Raw genomic sequence first — 18,762 nt, forward strand, 5'->3', positions numbered from 1 at the left:
GGGGGGTTGATTGGGATGAATTGTAATAACATATATATATATGAATGAAAGTAAAAAAGAGCACTGATGTCTCTCATAGCCTATTAATTACGTTGTATTTCCATAATCAATGAAATTCAGATTTGTGTTACTGCGTTTTTCTGATTTGTTAGTGGTGGGTGAAAGTCAAAGATAAAAAGTAGGGAGAGTGCTAGAATATGTCACCGCGCCATGGAGGATCTCACTCAGAATCTAACGCACAATTCACACAATGCATGTACAGATTATTTATTTGTTCCATGCTCTATAACTTTAATAGACTAGTTCTGTGTTTGAAGCACTTAATAAATCCGTGTCATTTTCATAAGTGTGCTTAGAGCTTTCTTGTTCAAAAGTTTCTGTTGAAAAGCAATCCTAATAACGAAATTACATACATGTAGCAGTAAGTAACAGTAACAGCCTTAGCTTTGACCCAGGCAGGAAAGAGCTCTTTTTATAAAAACGAGCAGATCTATTTTTTCTTTCTCAAAAAGTGAACTTTAAACCGCATCTACACAATTGAGATCATTTAGGATACGACAACCCAGCAGAAAGACAAAGATACCCACTAAAACTCAAAATTTTCCCCCACTTGGGAATCAAACCCAGGTCTCCTGCTTGCGGTAGCGAAGTGCCTAACTCAACAACTGCTAGACCACAGACACCTGTTGAGAGTTTTCTAAAACAACTGCGATGCAGAAGCACACTGTAACACTGTACACCTCCCAGGAGGTTGAGATTGTTTCAGAATGCTATCAGTCAGGTCTGCTGGGGTAATATATTTTTTTTCCATTTTTGTAAGAGTTTTACAGCTCTTGCAACTGCATAAGGTCATATGAGCGCCAGAAGATTAGAAGTGTTACAAGAGAGTAACAAACATAAAAAAGAAGGGGAGATAAGGACGATAGACGTCTCATAGGAAAGAAGAAACAAACCACACCAGAGCACCCGCCAATCACCCACGGGGGGGGATATTAGTAATAATATAGAATATACCGGTATATTGTAAAGTGCATAGAGCTTGCAGTTGAGCAAAAATTTGCACTATACAAATGCTTTCAATTATTTATTCAAATAGGCTGTCAAAACAAAATAATATTAACCTGTATACAGAATAAGAACAGTCAAAAAGACAACATTAAACGCCAGAGTCAAATTGCCATAAATTCTTTATTAATTCATTAAACTGTCTTCAAACATATTACAATACACAAACAAAAATAAACAAAAAGCTTACAACAAACATAATACTTCCAAAATCAATACATGTTTTCAAAGAGAAGCCGCATTACATTGCAAGCCTCTGTGGCATACAAAAATCAAATGGCTTAAATACTACACTGTTCCAACTCTCTAGATTGGAAACAAATTAATCGGTGGGCTATTACATCTAAGGGTAGAGTTTCAAACTGTGTTCTTACCGAAGCTGAGAGGGAGAAAATGTACGGCAAGAAACTCCAATGAGATGGACAAGTAGGTCCTCTTTTTAAAAATATACATGTGTTTGGAAATTTGGACCCCTGCATTTAACATCCGTCTCCGACAGGACTGAACTAAATGGGGCTTAGAGCCTTGGAAACTCCACGCGCTTAGAGCCTTGGAAACTCCACAAAACGACCATATTCCAAGAACTGCCAGTCTGTGATTCGAACCAGTGCCATCCACTCCGGACTTCAGCACGAAACCAACTGATCTAAATGAGAGTCTACAACTGCAATCAAATGACCTATGGCTCGACTGATGCTATAATATTGAGAAAGTAAAGAACAAGGAATTATACAAATGCAAACATAATTTTCTTCTTCAGGATACAATGATTCTGATATGATGATATATGGTAGCTTTTAAACACAAGGGGGCTATCCTGAAAAATGCTGTTTTGAGAAAATCGAAGGTAAAGTTTTTGCCCCTTGTTTATTTTACTTAAAAGACAAGGAGAATTTTCTATAGATTTATAACCAAACAAATATATATATACACACCAATGAAACCAAAGTTCTCCTACAGGTAGGGCAATGCCCACTTTAGGTGTAGGTCAAGATTTTTGGAAACCCCCGAAATCTGGGATATTAGCCCGCTTGTCCTTAAAAGCAACTGTGTGAAACACGGTAACCAATACTAATAGTAATAGTCAAAGGTATTACTAAATATCAACACAAATCAAAGAAGATCCAAAGTGCTATTACTATTACTATTATGTATGCAAAACAAGAATGTGGTTGCACAAAGTAAAGCAAAAAATTACTTATATAAAGTCAAAGATTTTTTAGAATGTCAAAAAATTGCATGTGGTTGTACAAATTAAAGGATACTAAAATATTTCTCAGACTCAAAATATTGCTAGTGGTCACACAAATAAAAGATGACTGAAAAAGATTTTTCAGAAAGTCAAAAAATTGCATGTGGATGTACAAATAAAAGTTTTTTCCCCCGAATGTCAAATAATTGCTTCTGGTGGTCATATATAAAAGGTTACTGAAAACATTTTAAAACAGAACAGAAGAAAAAGAAAAAGTTGCACATTGTTGGGCTTGAATGATTTCATGGATCTTGTCACACTAAACCATGTACTTGTTTGTGCCAACTGCCAACACAAATGGACAAAATGAAAAGCCATGAAATATTTTTTAAGCGACATGTATGTATGTATATATGTGTAGTACATTAAAAATTGTTCGTAAAATAATGAAGCCAGTTTCAACGCTTGCTGCCCCATTAACATTGAGTTTGAGTTAATACAGCACCAGTTTGAAATTTTTTTAAAATGGTACAAAAGACATAAAATGACACAAAAAACACGGAAAATTTTTCTTTAAAAGCTACAAACAGTTTTAATAAATAGCAGCATTTAGTTTCAATATGAATAAAGATACATACTTTACAAGCACAACAAAAGGAGACAAGGCAATGCAATGATAACACAAAAATATTAAATGAACATACCAGTACAGAATGAACATTTTGTGACACTTTACTAGAATGATCAAATAGAACCATCAATGTGACAACACACAACATAGACATTTTAATGAAAAGCACCTAACGTCGATGCATAGCTGCCAAACTTTTCAAGACAATAAAAAAACAGATCTATACGTATATAGCGGGTCAAAATGGTGGGCGCTGGCCAGGTAAACACCCCCCCCCCCCCAACTAACTTTTCACACATATTTTTCTAATTCTGAATTCAATTAATTCAAGCTATTCAAAAGTAGACCTGCAGCCAAAGGATTTTTTTTAAGAATAAAAAAAGTAAAAGAACAAATTTACAGTCTTCAGTCCTAGTCCTAGTAACTAAAATGCGCACCATTAATTCTTAAAAAATATAAAAGACTTCTCCTTTCATGATCTGTTTTTCAGTCCTCATTTCAAGAACCACAAACTGATTCTATATACTTACATTCTAGCATGCACATTACGAAGACATTTTCAGGTTTCAAATTTTTCCTGTACCGGTACATGTCTATTCTTTGTATTTAAAACACACACGTAGCAAAATTGGTACATAGCGAAAAGATTTCCACGCCCTGTCGATTTCACCATGTGTATGCTAGAGTGTCTTTATTTATCATGATGTCTCCCACTGATGCCATTCAAATACTACACAGCAATGAGGCTGTGAACAGATCGCCAACTTGACTTTCATCCAAATAAACTAAAACATCGTAACCTACTTTCGAATCATTCACAGCTGTGTTGACAATTTGGAAATTGAAAATTAAAAAAAAAAAAAAAAAAGAATAAGAACCATAAAGTTAAAGTTTGAAAATATATTATATTACGAGTGCATGATGGATAAAATAAAATCAGAGTTAGTACACACATATATAGGTATTTTTTAAATTCCTGTTATAGTTTCTCAACCATTGACTTCTGTATACAGATGTCACTATAAATTTGTTTAAAAATCAGGTACAACAACTGAAACCAGACTGCAAAATCTAAAAATCTGGATTTATCCGGCAAATCAGCACACATCTGAATTACAGAGTCTTGGGTTCAAAAGGAATGTAGAAGGAGAGCATGTCGCTGAAGTAGCTTCCGTCGTTGTCCCCGCCCCCAAACACGATCACCTCGTCCTCCTCCAGATCCTCGTAGCTGGACGGTAGCCACAGACACGTGTGTCCAGCTCGGGCCGACGGAGCGTTGTCCAGCGCCAGCTCGTGCCAAGAGTGGGAACCTGGCGAGAAGGAGAAGCAAACACACAGTGAGACACATCGAAATCTGACGCGAGAAACTAGTGAGGAAAGGCAAACACACACACAGTGAGACACATCGAAATCTGACGCGAGAAACTAGTAAGGAAAGGCAAACACACACACAGTGAGACACATCGAAATCTGACGCGAGAAACTAGTGAGGAAAGGCAAACACACACACAGTGAGACACATCGAAATCTGACGCGAGAAACTAGTAAGGAAAGGCAAACACACACACAGTGAGACACATCGAAATCTGACGCGAGAAACTAGTGAGGAAAGGCAAACACACACACAGTGAGACACAACGAAATCTGACGCGAGAAACTAGTGAGGAAAGGCAAACACACACACAGTGAGACACAACGAAATCTGACGCGAGAAACTAGTGAGGAAAGGCAAACACACACACAGTGAGACACATCGAAATCTGACGCGAGAAACTAGTAAGGAAAGGCAAACACACACACAGTGAGACACAACGAAATCTGACGCGAGAAACTAGTAAGGAAAGGCAAACACACACACAGTGAGACACATCGAAATCTGACGCGAGAAACTAGTAAGGAAAGGCAAACACACCTTGAGAAACATTCAACTCTAATGTAAGTGAAAGAAACTAGCTAGTAAGGTTCAGCAAACACACATTGACACATCCAACTCTTGTTAAGTTTTGTTTTAGTAAGGTTTTATGACGCACGCAACTGCAGAAGGTCATATGAGTGCCAAGGAGTGGATGTCAACAGAGAAATCCAAACGGCCAATCAGGCATACTAACTCTGCTCACCTCTCTAGCCTCAACAGCACAAAGTCTGCTTCGGCTATCAAGGCATCCCAGAAATAGCAGTTCACAAGAGAGTGACAAACATACAAAAGAAGTAGAGGAAAAAATGACGATAGTAAGGATGAGGAAAGAAAAAGCAGCAGTTCCCCCTATCTTGTTCCGGCACAGTACGAGCATAACATTGATAAATCAGCCCACGTACAATTCTACTGAGCATAAAAGAATATGTTATGTCCACCCTTTGGGAATGGCCTAAAGACATTTCAGTCAGTGGCATCAAACTCTTACGTAAGAAACTAGCAAGGAGAAGCAAACACACGATACATTCAACATTCTTTTCAAAATTACTTTTATCACAAGAAGTCGAAGGAATATTGTAAAATTGAGTTTCTCATCAAGATGAAAATGGGCAATATAAACGCAATTTATTATTATAATTACATTTGTTGGGGAAGGACTTTCGTAACGAGCGACCACCACAACAAACACAATAAAGAAGGGACCTTACACCAACCCTAACCCTCTTTCTACTTCCTCCCTTTATTGGCATGCAAATTGAGCTCTTTTTTTTTTTCCAGGATGAAAATGGGCAATATAAATGCAATTTAATATGTTTTCTGTGACAGCAAAGAACCTAACCATCATATAACCCCCCCCCCACCATATTTAAGAATAAATTCAGAGAGCCCCTTCCAATGAGCCAAGCATGTCAAGAGCGTAATATGGCGATGTCTTACCGAGGTCGTAGATGTGAGCGTCGTGAAGGGCGTTGTCGCCGTCGTAGCCTCCATGGATGAACAGACGGTTGTTGGTCAGCGTACAGGAGGCGTGCCAGCTGCCACAAAAAAACAGTTGTGATATAAGATAACAGTCGTGATATAAAGCAACAGTAATTTTACAAGAAAACGGTTCTAATGGAAAAAAAATAAACTTGTAACATGAGAAAATTAACACAAAAAACCCCCAAACAACTGTAACACGAGAAAGCGACAAAACAATACAGTCGTGATATAAGACAACAGTAGTTCAACAAGAAAACGGTTCTAACGGAAGAAAAATAAACTTGTAACACGAGGAAACAGTTCTAATGTGAGAAAACTAAGACGAGAAAACTGTGACATGTGAAAACATTTGTAACACAACCCCCCCCCCCCCCGGTATCTTGAGAAATTTAATAACGCGAGAAAACAAACAATGACAATCTTTATTCATCTCGTCTCGCAGGGAGAAATTTGTCTTGCTCGTTTACAATGGCAGTAGATGTTACTTAGGTGCACTCACGCGGATACGTACAACAAACTGGGCATTAGTGTATATACAGTCAAACCTGTGTAAGCCGGCCACCCATTGTTAAGGAGAAAAGTGGCCGTATAAGACAGGTGGCCGTCTTAGGCAGGATTGATCAAAATGAAGAAAAATAACTATTCCCTTCTGAAGTCCCAATCAATTGTTGTTTTTGTTGTTGTTGATTTGTATTTTGTTTGTTATTTCTATTTTGTTGCTGATTGTGCACAAGGGTGACAATAAAACGAAATGTATCAGACGAGGAAGACAGTGCCGTGTTAAAACAAACCCATGGGTCACCACCACACAGAGAACAAGCGACGCTTCTGTCACAAGTTCATGTTGACGTCCATTGTTACTTTGTTACAGACTGGGTAAACACTGCACTCATCTCACTTACGATTTGCGTATGAGTTCTGGGCGGGGCTTTAGGGTTATGAGGGATCACACGGTTACGCCACCAGCAGCTGAAAATTGGTAGCCTACCTATTGGTCAACAGAGGGAGAGGCCTACGCAACATGATCGGTTGGAGGGACTACCTAACAACAACGACAAGTGATTGGATTATGACAGCTCGCCCACAATGCCAAGGGCCAAAGCACAATTTATGACAAAACGTAATGAGTCACTAAGGTGGCCGTCTTAGACAGTTGTTATTGCTTAGTGTGATAGGGGTTGTGTGTTAAAATATGGTGGCCGCGGCGGACAGGTGCCCGTTTTACACAGTTAAATTATATAGAAAAAACGCAATGGGGGAAATGGAAAGTGGCCGTTAGTACAGGTGGCCGTCAGGGCAGGTTCGACTGTATGTCTAACGTGCTGAAACACCCACTCCGTAAAATTCTCTCTCTCTGTTTCATTTGTAGCACTGTGTGTTTAGTAACCTCACTGCAGTTGGTATGAATAAATTTGTATATCTATCTGTTTTTGCTCTTTTGGAAATGTATCGTAATACGAGAAAACAATACCAGAGAATAGTCAGTTATACAGTTATATCATGAGAAAATAGCCGTAACACAGGGAGGCAGGTAACCAGAGCTTCCCACCCTGCCGCAGCTAGCAAGATCTATAACAACTCCTCTTCCTCCTTGGTCTTCACAATCATTTCGTTATGGATAGTTTGTACCCATGAGCTTACCTTCTGGGCTTTGGTGGAGCTCCGTGTACTTTAGGGCAAGACCAGTCAACCGTAGCTTGAAGAAAAAGAAAAAAAAAGGAAACCGTTAAGTAAATCTCCAGTGAAGTGAGAAACAACTTTACGGAATGAGTGCAAAAAAGTGTTGGTGTAATAATTTAAATTGCAGATATTTCACACCCCCATAGAGAAAAGCTGTTGTAACCATCTATTTAGGCTACACAAAGAGGAATACAAAGTTTTTGTGTGCTAGAAAACAGAACTTCTGAAACATTAAAACTTCTTCAAGTTCAAGTGTAGGCTTACTGTATTATAGGAATTTCTTTCACAAACAGTAAACATTTCACAAACAAATCAACTTGTTACTTAACGAAAAACAAAATTGGAGAACTAAATAGATAAGAAAAGGTTGAAGAAGAAATCTGGGTTTATATTTCACACAAAAACCCCCAACAAATTGTTACTTACTAAGAACCAACATTAATAATTTGAGAACTAAATAGATAAGAAATGGTTGAAGAAGCAATCTTGGAACTTCCACTCAATCTGTAGATTTTTTTTTTCTTGCTAAAAATCTATTTATTACTCACTATGGGCTTCTCTGAAACATTCATAACTTCTACACACATACAGGATACACAGGTGGAAATGAAGCCTTTAAGGCTCAACAGGTGCAAAAACTTTTCTCTGCCAGAATTGGGTCTCATTGGTCACAGCAGAAGTCACAAATCATTTTATTTGCTCTGTCTCTCTTTTAAAACATTTTCTTCTTCTTAAAGTTTGTTCATTTGTCTTGCTTTTGATGATAATAATAATAAATAGCACTTATACTGCGCATTTCCATTTCCTAAAAGATGCTCAATGCGCATTACAATGAAAAAGACATCACATCTTAAAAATTAATCGACAAGTGTGTACGTAAAACAAAGTATTATACATATAATATAAATGCATATGTGTAAAATTTTATACGAGAAAAACAGTCTCGCAGTGAGGTTGAAAATGTGTTCACTAAAAATATACAATGCAATAAAAATTCACGAGCGGTCAAAATAAAGTGATGAAAAAAGTATCCATCTATCTTGTAGAGAAGTCAAGATTTTGCAATTGGAGAAGGGGGGTGTCGCCTGGTGCCACAGGTAAAATTACTAGAAAATGAACGCTTAAGTTTGGTGACTTCCAAAACTGTATAGTGTTCTTGGAAACTGCAAATTTCCATTTTTGAGCCTTTGGTCATCACTTTTCAGTAAAATCTACACAGAAATGTGTTTTGGAACAGAGATAAAAAGTTTGAGCCAAAGAAGAAAAAAAAAGTGATCAAAATTGCCCAACAGGCAGAAAAAAACATCGATTTCTTTGATTTTGTGACTTTAACGAGCATGTGTTTGATTTCACAAAGGTGACACACATTATAATAATAACTCACTGAGGTCGAGAATGTAGAGGTCGTTGTAGCAGTAGGGGAAGTCCCAGCCGCCAAACACAACCATCAGGTCCTTGATGCACGTGCCAGAGTGTCTGAAGAAGAAACAACACATTAACACATGGTTGCATCGACCCCGTACTTTCACATGATCATGGCATTGTTAGTAGATTACACTGTATTTTTTTCCTTCTAGGTAAGTGTTTTACGGCGCTCACAACTGCATGTATACGGTCATATGAGCGCGCGGGTTACATTGTATTCATGACAGCATGTGGCATTGAGAAAGGAAAAAAAACAACGGAATCTGTTAAGTGGCAATTAGGCACTTCACGGTAATAAAAAGAAGACTTAAGCGCAACAATCGAGAGGGAAAAACTTTTATCAAGTATCTTGGTCTGTCTGCTGGGATGCAATATATCCCTCTCAATGTATTTTCCTCACTTGACCCAGGTGGGAAAGGGTACACAGCCTTAGACAGCAAAGATGTCGCCACTAAGTGTTTTTAATTGAACACTTGTAAAATAGCTTGCAGTGTATACTTCCCAGAAAGTTGAAATCAATTATATCTGTGAAAGTTCGTCACTTTGGTTGCCTAAACGCGTCCGAAGCAATTAACTTCGAATTTGGAAAAGCAACAACGGTGGTTCTGAATCATTTAAAGGGTGCACAGTTATATTAAGGAGTCTGAAGTCGCTGTAGTTTAATTCTAATTTTTTTTTAAAAATTAGTTTCCTTTAGCTCTAATCTTGAGAAAGTGTCTTCTAAGACGCCATTGTTCATTGTAAACAAGTGAGGCTTCCGTTCACAAGCAGTGCACACTGAGTCCACAATGACTTGACGATCGATTCTCCGAGCCTGTTCATCGAACGGGTACCCAGCTAGTTGTTTCATAATGCTATCAGGTCTGTTTGGGTAATAATGTTCATTAAAACACCTAGAGTTGTGTTCCAATGAGTAAATCTGGTGCTATAAAAATGATCTACATTATTATTATCACAATATTTCTTGTGAAGACTTTGTTTTAGTAAGCATTTTATGGCATTTGCAACACAATACGGTCATATAAGTGCCGAAGATTAGAGGTGTTACAAGAGAGTAATAACAAACACAAAAAAAGGAGAGATAAAGATGATGACCATTCATAGATGTTTGATAGGAAAGGAAAGAAGAAGCAAACCACATCAGAGCACCCGCCAACCACCCACCATAAGAAGACTTACCCTGATCGTGGCCGAGGCTTTTCCCCTGTGACGATGGGTTTGTACCAGCTCTCCATGACGGGGCTAAAGATGTGAACGTCGTTGTCACAGCCGTCGGGCTGTGGGTCGGGGCGCGGGAAAACTCCACCGAAAATCCACAGCTCATGGCGGAACAACGAGGTGGAGTGGTAGGCCCTTGTCGGAGCCTTGCCGTTGGCCTGGTGGTCGGAGAACAGGGGGAGAGAACAAGTTACTTGTTTGTGTTCGCAACTTACAACAGACATAAGAAATTGTCCAAGACAGCCAGCTATTTTTGAGGAAAAAAGTTGTTGTCTTCAACAGGTGGAAGGTTTAGGACAGTTTTAGTTTTAGTAGAGGTTTTACGGCGCTTGCAACTGCATACGGTCATATGAGTGCCAAGGGGTGGATGTCAACAGAGAAGTCCATACAGGAAATCAGTTAGACTTAGTCTGCTCACCTCTCTAGCCTCAACAGCACAAAATCTGCTTCAACTATCAAGGCACCCCGGAAATAGCAGTTCACAAGACTGTGACAAACATACAAAAGAAGTAGAGGTAAAATGACGACAGTAAGGGAGAGGAAAGAAAAAGCAGCAGTTTGAGCATGACATTGATAAATCAGCCGATTTACAATTCTACTGTGCATAAGAAAATGTGTTAATATCCCTCGTTTGGGGATGGCCTAAAGACAACTTCAGACAGTAGTAATGCCCTGAGGTGTGTGTGTGTGTGTGTGTGTGTGTGTGTGTGTGTGTGTGTGTGTGTGTATGTGTGTGTGTGTGTATGTGTGTGTGTGTGGTTACTAGTTTGTGTGTTCTCTATTTCAACAGACAGAAGAAATTGTTCAAGACAGTCAACTATCCTTGAAGAGAACAATGGTTGTCTTCGACAGGTGGAAGTTTTGGACAGTGTCATCATAATATCTATAGATAAAAAAAAGCAAGGAGAAGAGCAGAGGGAAATGGTTGTCTGTACAAGTGATATTCTTGGACAGGTGGCTGTTAGAGCAAGTTTGGCTGTGTTAGAGAAAGTTTGGCTGTGTTAGAGAAAGTTTGGCTGTTAGAGCAAGTTTGGCTGTGTTAGAGAAAGTTTGACTGTGTTAGAGAAAGTTTGGCTGTTAGAGCAAGTTTGGCTGTTAGAGCAAGTTTGGCTGTTAGAGCAAGTTTGGCTGTTAGAGCAAGTTTGACTGTTATATGATGATGATAACATCTGTTTCGACCTTGCCTTTGGAGAATAAATGTGACAGTCTGTGTGTGACAGCATAGAAGCAAGAATATTGCAGGCATTGATGTGTGTCTGAGTAGTTAACGGCATGTTCCTATATTTTTGTGCGACCTGGAGAAAACCAGTAGCAAAGTGAATATTGTCCAAAAAAAACTAGTTAAAAAAAAAATAATGATCTAAGAAGTATTAGGGCTCCAAGAAATATAATTACATCCAGACAACCATATTTTGAGAACACAGAACTTTCTGATTAATCTTATTTCAACGAACTTAAAACTATTTTGAAGTTCAAGTAAACTAAGTTAGGTTACGTTAGTTTTATGCTATGGGGTTTATAAAAAGTATTTATATAAGCACTTCAGGATCACCATTATCATAACTGAGGTGAGAGAATCAAATAATATCACAGCTGCAGAGAAGAAGAAAAAAATTTCCCCACATTTGTTTTCACCACAATCAGAGGCAACCAAGACTTTCCCTTCTGTAACTCTCCGAGGGAGAAAATTATATCACATCATTGGCACAGAAAATAAAGTTCCCTCTCGTCATAGAGCTTGCTGTTGAGCGGGAATCTGTGCTAGACAAATGTTATTTTGTACATCCATGGAATAAGATATGAACAAAACAGTTTAAATATATGAGAAGATTTACCTTCACTAAGGTCCATTTGTTTTCATCCAGATCGAAAATATGCACATCGTGAAACCATTTTGCATTTTTGGAGCCTCCATAGACGTAGATGCATCGCATGGTGGGGTCGTAAGTGGCAGTGTGGCCTACCCTGTACTCAGGCTTCGCTCCTTCTGTCACGACCTCGGGAGATTTCCACGTCCTCGTTTCTAGAAATAGAACGAAAATGAAAAAAAAACAACAAATTAACAAAAGCCAAAACGCAATCTGCTTTTTTAAACAGATGCCAACAGGCTACAAAACAAAACAAAAAAACACCAGATATTGTCAGACACCTTGGAAACGCAAGGACTCAAAATTTATGGATTACAATGTCTAACATATCTTGTACCAAGACCACTTTTATATATAAAAAACAAAATATGGACAATTTCAGAACTGTGGAGTTCCAAATTCATCCGAAAAATGGCATCTCTGCTTTAAAAAAATGGAAAAAACATTGAAAAAATAATGATTAGTTAACAGACCCAAGAGAAGCAGTAAAAAGACAGGCAACGATTCTTCATTACTGTTGTATTCTTCGGGAGGAAATCACCAGTAATATCATTCCAGTCTAATATTGGGAGTACATTCCTAGGGGTTTATATTTATCATTTAAGATTACATCATTACAATTTTAAAACCTTTTTGCGAAAGGAAAAACATGACAAAATATTGACTCTCAATACCACAATCAAAACCATAATATCAATCCAGTGTAATATTGGGAGTGTATTTCTATGAGTTAATATTTATCATTTAAGATTACACAATTATAATTAAATCAAGACGAAGTATTCGTTGAACACAGTCGGTGTTCCCTGGTCCTCAAAACAACTTACCTGGATTGAGAGACCAGATGGAATCCCGGCTGAGCTGTTTGTCTCCCTGACCCCCGATGAGGACGGCACTTTCTGAACTGACCAGGGTGAACGAGTGACCCCAGCGACTGCTTGGTTTGGGAACTGGAAGAAAAAAATACAAGTTTGTTTTAGTACGGAGAAGCATGTCGATAAAACAACAGTCACTTAATGCTGGGAAAAGGGAAGACAGGCAGACAGAAGAAAAGAAAAGAAGTAAGACCAACTCATGCTGCTTTCCATCCATCCCCAGGATTAGGATATTACGGGCTCTACAGCATCATATATCTTCCCACACAAAACGAGGAGGGGAAAAAAAAAAAAGAAAGAAAGAAAGGGGGAAAAAAACAAACAAAAAAAGAGAAAGAAAGTTCCTTTCCCAGAAGAAAGCATCTCAGGCTTTAAGACACGACAAGACCAGAACTATAATTAATAAACAAAACCATATACCTCGTGCTGATAAGTCCACGCAGCGTGACACTTTTTTGCTGGTGTCAGCATTTTTAGGCGGAGAGGTTGCAGTATCTGTATCTTCAGGGAGGGTCAGATCAGAAAACTTCATCAGAGACATCTTTGCCAGTGGCGGATTTTTTTCAGAGAGAGCCTTCATGGCCAGTTTCTGTCGCCGCGGCTTTGACGTGGGCGTGTTCTCGTCATCGTTTTTCCTCTTTCTTGACACTTTTGGTGTTGGGAATGGCGACCGAGATTTGCACACAGGCTGTGAAGGGAAATGTTGATTGACATCAAATCTTTTGGAGCCTTCTTTTATACAGGCATATCGAGGGTGCAAAAAGATCATTACGAAACTTAAAATGAGAGCAGGATTAAAATTCAAAGTATAATTTGTCACCATACAAAGAACCACAAGGTAAGAAAATGATCTTCAGTAAAGTAAGCCCCACCTTGCAGAAGCCAAACAGGTTGAGAACATAGTAAGAGGTGTGGGTGGTGGTGGTGGGGTGGGGGGGAGTTGTCATCGATCCGGCAACAGAGTGGGGTGGGTGGGAGAAAACTGAGAAAGAATCAGGTGACATGACAACCAAAAAGACAAAAAGAACCTGCATTCAACTATCACTACACGGCATGGGATCTAAAGACAAAGGTTGTGCATCACAAACTACGTAAGTCTGAAACATTCTTCTCTAAATTCTGTACCAACGGCATGCCGCAATCTTCCATACTTTTTTGTTGTACAGGCTTAAAATTCATAAGCTAGCAAAAAAGAATCAAAGTGCACCCCGTAATTAGAGGGAGTCATTAAATCAACTTGAACGCGTGAGTGTTGAACAACAGTACAGCAGGTAGAAACTTACATCTGCGGGTGTGTTCTCATTCAGCTTCTGCATCTGTTCTCCATCAGTCTTCTTTGTCACCTCGGGAGTGTTTGTCAGCAAAGTCAACACCGCGTCTTGGCTCTCAGATGTTTTCTCTGGAACTTCTTCACACAAGTCAATCGTGTCCTTTTCGAGATCCGCTGAAATGTTTCTGGTTTTTACTTTTTGCTTCTTAGAGACAGGGCATGCCTTCTCAGACCCACGATCAGATTTCTCGTCCGGATCTTCAATCAATTTTTCCACTTCCTGCTGCCCACCGTCCTTTGAGAGTTTCCCTTCTCCCTTGTGTGCAGTCTGGCTTGTTTGTGTCTGTTCAGACGGCTTTGGTTTTGCTTTTTCTGATGCCGGCTTACTGGAGCTTGTAGTGAAGTATGTACTGATATCCTTCGATTTACTGACTTGTTTTTTACCTTTTGAGGCACCATCAGGAACTCTTTTGGATGACTTTTTACTGATCTCTTTAGGGGGAGGTTTTTTACTTTCCTTGACATTACCTCGCTTGTCTTTGGAAGACCCAGACTCAACAACAAAAAGCTCTTTGTCTACAGCTTTGCCTGACTCCACAGTGATGTCCTCAGATGGCTTGTTCTCGGCACTGTCAAGCTGAATCTTATCACCGACATCCTTAGATCTTTTACCATCGGGCAGACAGCTTTTCTTGCTCTTATTCTTACTGGTGATAACGGTGTGCTGCTTATCTTTTCCATCCATCATTTGTTTATTTGAGTTATCAGGCAGAAGTTCTTTGACTTCTTGTTTCTCCGCTGCACCAGATTGCTCATCATCGCCAGAGACGTCTGACCCAGGCAGTTCTAGGGATCCCTCTGCCGCTGACTGCTCCGTAGGAAGTTCGTCTCCATCCGCTTCGTTATCAGCGGCTTTCTTTGTCACAGTAGCAACAAGGACAAACTTGAGATTAGAGACAGCTTTGATGTTGGGCAGTCCGTGGCCGGTCCCGGATCCCTCGAACCACTGGTAGCACCTGCAAGACAAGTGGAAACAGACACGTGAGGAACATCGCTGTTACTGTCACAGCGCTAGCATGCGACATTGGTTGTGTGCTAGAAGGACATTCCTTGAAAAATGACACAGGTAAAGCAGAAGAGAATGTGACCTACTGAAAAAATCCCAAGCAGTCATGGAGCCATTCTTTACTGCACTCTAATTATCTTTTTATTGGTAGATGCAAGCTTCCTCTAACAAAAAACTCACAAAAACTTTCACGAAGAAAGGCTCTATAAAGTAATTACTTTGACTTTTTTCAACAGGTATCATCTCTGCATTAGTGTGTCATTTTTTTGGAACGGCTGTCGTTACTGGTGTTACTCATGCAGTCGTTGAGCTATTCCTTTTGGCCCAGCAATGCCATACACACTAAATAATGGAAAAGTCATTATCAAAGACTTATTCTTGTAGTGACCAGTCAAAAAGTTCAAATCAAGGGAAAAAAGTTGTTTTAATTTAAAAATAGCAAAATCGGTCTCCAAGAGTTTTTGTCAGTCACATGCAACAAAATTTTCAGACAAAAAATATTCAATTTATGTAACTGACGGAAAAGCAAAATACAATGGAGTCCACTTAAACTGAAATCCACACAACTGCCTGATTTTCTTTGGTTTAACAGGGAGGATTTTTGTTAAAAATGCAGTCTCAAGAAAGGCTATTATAATATAATGACAGGTACAAAAGGGCACCAAATTACCGGAAAGAAGTTACTTTTGCCACAGAAAAACATGATTGCATTAAAAAAGACTTTAAAACTCCTCTATTTAAGAAAGTAAAATATAATTAGTACTTTAATGCCTAATTATATAAAATGCAATGTGAAACTTTGAAAATAGGGGGAATTGCTGCTTTTTCTTTCCTCATCCTTACTCTATCGTCATTTTCCTCTGCTTCTTTTGAAAGACATTTTGTATGTTTGTCCCTCTTTTGTGAACTGCTATTTCCGAAGTGTCTTGATAGTCGAAGCAGACTTTACTTTGTGCTGTTGAGGCTAGAGAGGTGAGCAGAGTAAGCCTGATTCTCCGTTTGGACTTCTCTGTTGACATCCACCTCTTGACGCTCAGATGACCTTATATTTTATGCATGTTCACTTTGTGAGCGTGTAAAACCTTACTAGATCTTCTATTTCTAGATCTAGATCTACTAAGGCTTTAAAAAAAACAACTAATAATAATTAATATAATTACTTTTTTTCCTCTGACAATGTGCACAGCAGTTGGTGGTGTTTGGGGCTGATGATTTCTACGTTGACCTGATGATCTCTTAAACTTTGGCAAGGACCTTGAGCGAAGATCATCAGCTGCTTGATTTTGTTCTTCTGTGTCGGGAGCCTGCAGGTAAACCTCAGCTCTTTGCTGCCACGGCTGAGAAGAAAAGAAAAAGTTTAGTGCAGTACAGTCATAAAAAGGGCAGGCAATTCGAATCAAGATCAGATTGGAAGCTTTCCTTTCCTAGAGTTCCAAGTTGCTTCCACAAACCCATAGCATACTCATATATACGGTGCAAACTCAGGCCTTGGAAGGGGCAGGGGAATAATGCCCGATCTTGATGCTAGTATAAAAGCGCCCCCTCCCCCCCCCCCCCCCACGAGATGATTTATTTGTCCAAAGTGGTCTACCAGACAACAACTTGAACCACATGTCTACTGTGTAGGACAGCCACTTTTCACTTTCTCTCCTGCCTTACTCCTTGACTATTAGGCCTCTAGATCTAGATCTAAAGTATCATAGTATAGGGGGCCTATAAAACAAGTTCAATTTACAAAGACACAGACAGGGTGAAAACATGACATGACAAATGGGAACTTACTTCTGATGAAAAGCCAGTGGCGCACATGTTGGGTCGTACAAACAAAATAATTCAAAGTCTGTAGTAGAGTCCATTCTTTAGACTATTCACACAGTACTGCACTGTTCATCTACCTGAAATAGAGTGATAGTAAGCAAAGAAATACTGAGCAAATGCCAGGGTTTTTTCTTTCCTTCCGCCTCTCTTGTGAACTGTAAAAAATTTGCCCTCCCTTCTGACTTCTTGTTGTTGTCGTTTCATAAATGGCGCGTGAACGATGCAAAGGGACGTAATTTGATGGCAGCCTTTTCTGCATTCGCCATTTAGACCTACAACTTCGTCGAATTAAATAATTGTTATCGAATTTTTAAAACACATAAATATTATTGATTTGTAACACCTGGCAACATACTTTTCAAAATATTTCTAAAAGACACTTTATTCTTTTTTTTTGACTAAATAGCATAATCAGTTCGACGTTGAGTTGAAAGGAAAGTCATGCTCAAGTGGGCCCTGCAAACCCAGCAATAATAGAAGTTTAGTAGAGCCTGCAACTGCAAGGTCATTGAGCGCCAAGGGGTGGATGCGAGGCGATCATAAAATGACCATTTTTATGACCGTCTAGGGTGCATGTCAACAGAAAAGTCCATACAGGGAATCAGGCTTACTCTGCTCGCCTCTCTAGCCGCAACAGCACAAAGTCTGCTTTGACTTTGACTATATCAAGGCACCCCGGAAATAGTGGGTCACAAGAGTGTGACAAATATGCAAAAGAAGTAGGAAAAATGACGATAGTAAAGATTAGGAAAGAAAAAGCAGCAGTTCCCTGTTGCAGTTCAGGCACAGTTGTGAGCGTGACTTTTGTGAATCAGCCAAAAGAACAAGTTTGGTGATGGCCTTTAAGACACTTCAGTCAGTAGCACTGCCCCTGGGGGGGTTCAATTATACAAGAATCCACAAAATAATATGAACTCGCTTTGCAATAAGTAGGATTTCTGGATGATGCTTGGTAGAACTTTACTTTACTTTACTTTTCCGATCCAGCGGCCATTTGGGTTCTAGCCCTCCTGTCTGTCGATATGGCAAAGAATTGACAGGTTTTTATCAGCTGTGCTTTGTCGTTGTATAGAGTATTTCCGATGTCTGGGGAGGTAGGTAGATAGGTAGGTAGGTAGGTAGGTAGGTAGGTAGGTCGCAGGTCGCAGGGCAGTTAAAGAGGTGGTGTGTATACTGTTTCCTCCTGGCAGTCGCACAACGGGCAGTCGGGTGGGGGTATCCTTGCGGATACTATTACATTCGGTAGGAATTCAGTGGGATGCGTTGTGTTCGCTGGCAAAAAACCGTGACTTGTTCTCTTCTACTCTGGGAATTTAATGCATCTTTTGGGTTGGGGGCTGTCATGTGTGCAAATAGGCTATAGATAAAAGATGCTGGACTCAAGCCTACATGTGGAAAAAGGCTTCAGGTGACGAATGCAATGTTCATGTCAGTACAGTCTTGATTTCCGTATACTGCACTAGGCTGGTCTCGCCAAAGGATCGCACGACTCGTTGCTTGAAAACAAAAAACGCATTAAAAAGTGGAAGAGGTCACCCTGTTTATTTAGGTATCACGAAATAGATAGATATAGATAGATAGATAGATAGATAGAGAGAGAGATAGATAGATAGATAGATAGAGAGAGAGAGAGAGAGAGAGAGAGAGAGAGAGAGAGAGAGAGATGTGGGAGAGAGGGGGATATCTCGAGAGATCAGACAGAGAGAGAAAGAGAGAGAGATGTACATGTAAATGAGAGAGAGAGAGAGAGAGAGGGGG

General features: G+C 39.4%; 1 protein-coding gene across 1 annotated transcript; it reads right to left on the minus strand.

Annotated features, from left to right (window-relative positions):
- Positions 1-2,204: 2,204 nt before the first annotated feature.
- Positions 2,205-17,208, minus strand: LOC101852189. The gene is made up of 11 exons (XM_005101979.3): positions 16,969-17,208; positions 16,347-16,523; positions 14,134-15,136; positions 13,271-13,538; positions 12,803-12,925; positions 11,943-12,130; positions 10,069-10,265; positions 8,849-8,940; positions 7,426-7,480; positions 5,740-5,837; positions 2,205-4,198 (listed from the first exon to the last, which is right to left on the minus strand). The coding sequence occupies exons 1-11, from the start codon at positions 17,040-17,042 to the stop codon at positions 4,002-4,004; spliced, it is 2,472 nt and encodes an 823-aa protein (XP_005102036.1). The 5' UTR covers positions 17,043-17,208; the 3' UTR covers positions 2,205-4,001.
- Between the last annotated feature and the right edge of the window lie 1,554 nt (positions 17,209-18,762).

The sequence above is a fragment of the Aplysia californica genome, unplaced genomic scaffold (assembly GCF_000002075.1).
Source record: "Aplysia californica isolate F4 #8 unplaced genomic scaffold, AplCal3.0 scaffold00307, whole genome shotgun sequence".
Lineage (NCBI taxonomy): Eukaryota > Metazoa > Mollusca > Gastropoda > Aplysiida > Aplysiidae > Aplysia > Aplysia californica.

Coding starts and splice junctions, on each gene's coding strand:
- LOC101852189 (XM_005101979.3), bottom strand. CDS start 17,042: ATGGACTCTACTACAGACTTTGAATTATTTTGTTTGTACGACCCAACA. Junction 15,137..16,346: donor ACATTGTCAGAGGAAAAAAA/GTAATTATATTA, acceptor CTTGTCTTGCAG/GTGCTACCAGTGGTTCGAGG. Junction 12,131..12,802: donor CATCTGGTCTCTCAATCCAG/GTAAGTTGTTTT, acceptor TTCTATTTCTAG/AAACGAGGACGTGGAAATCT.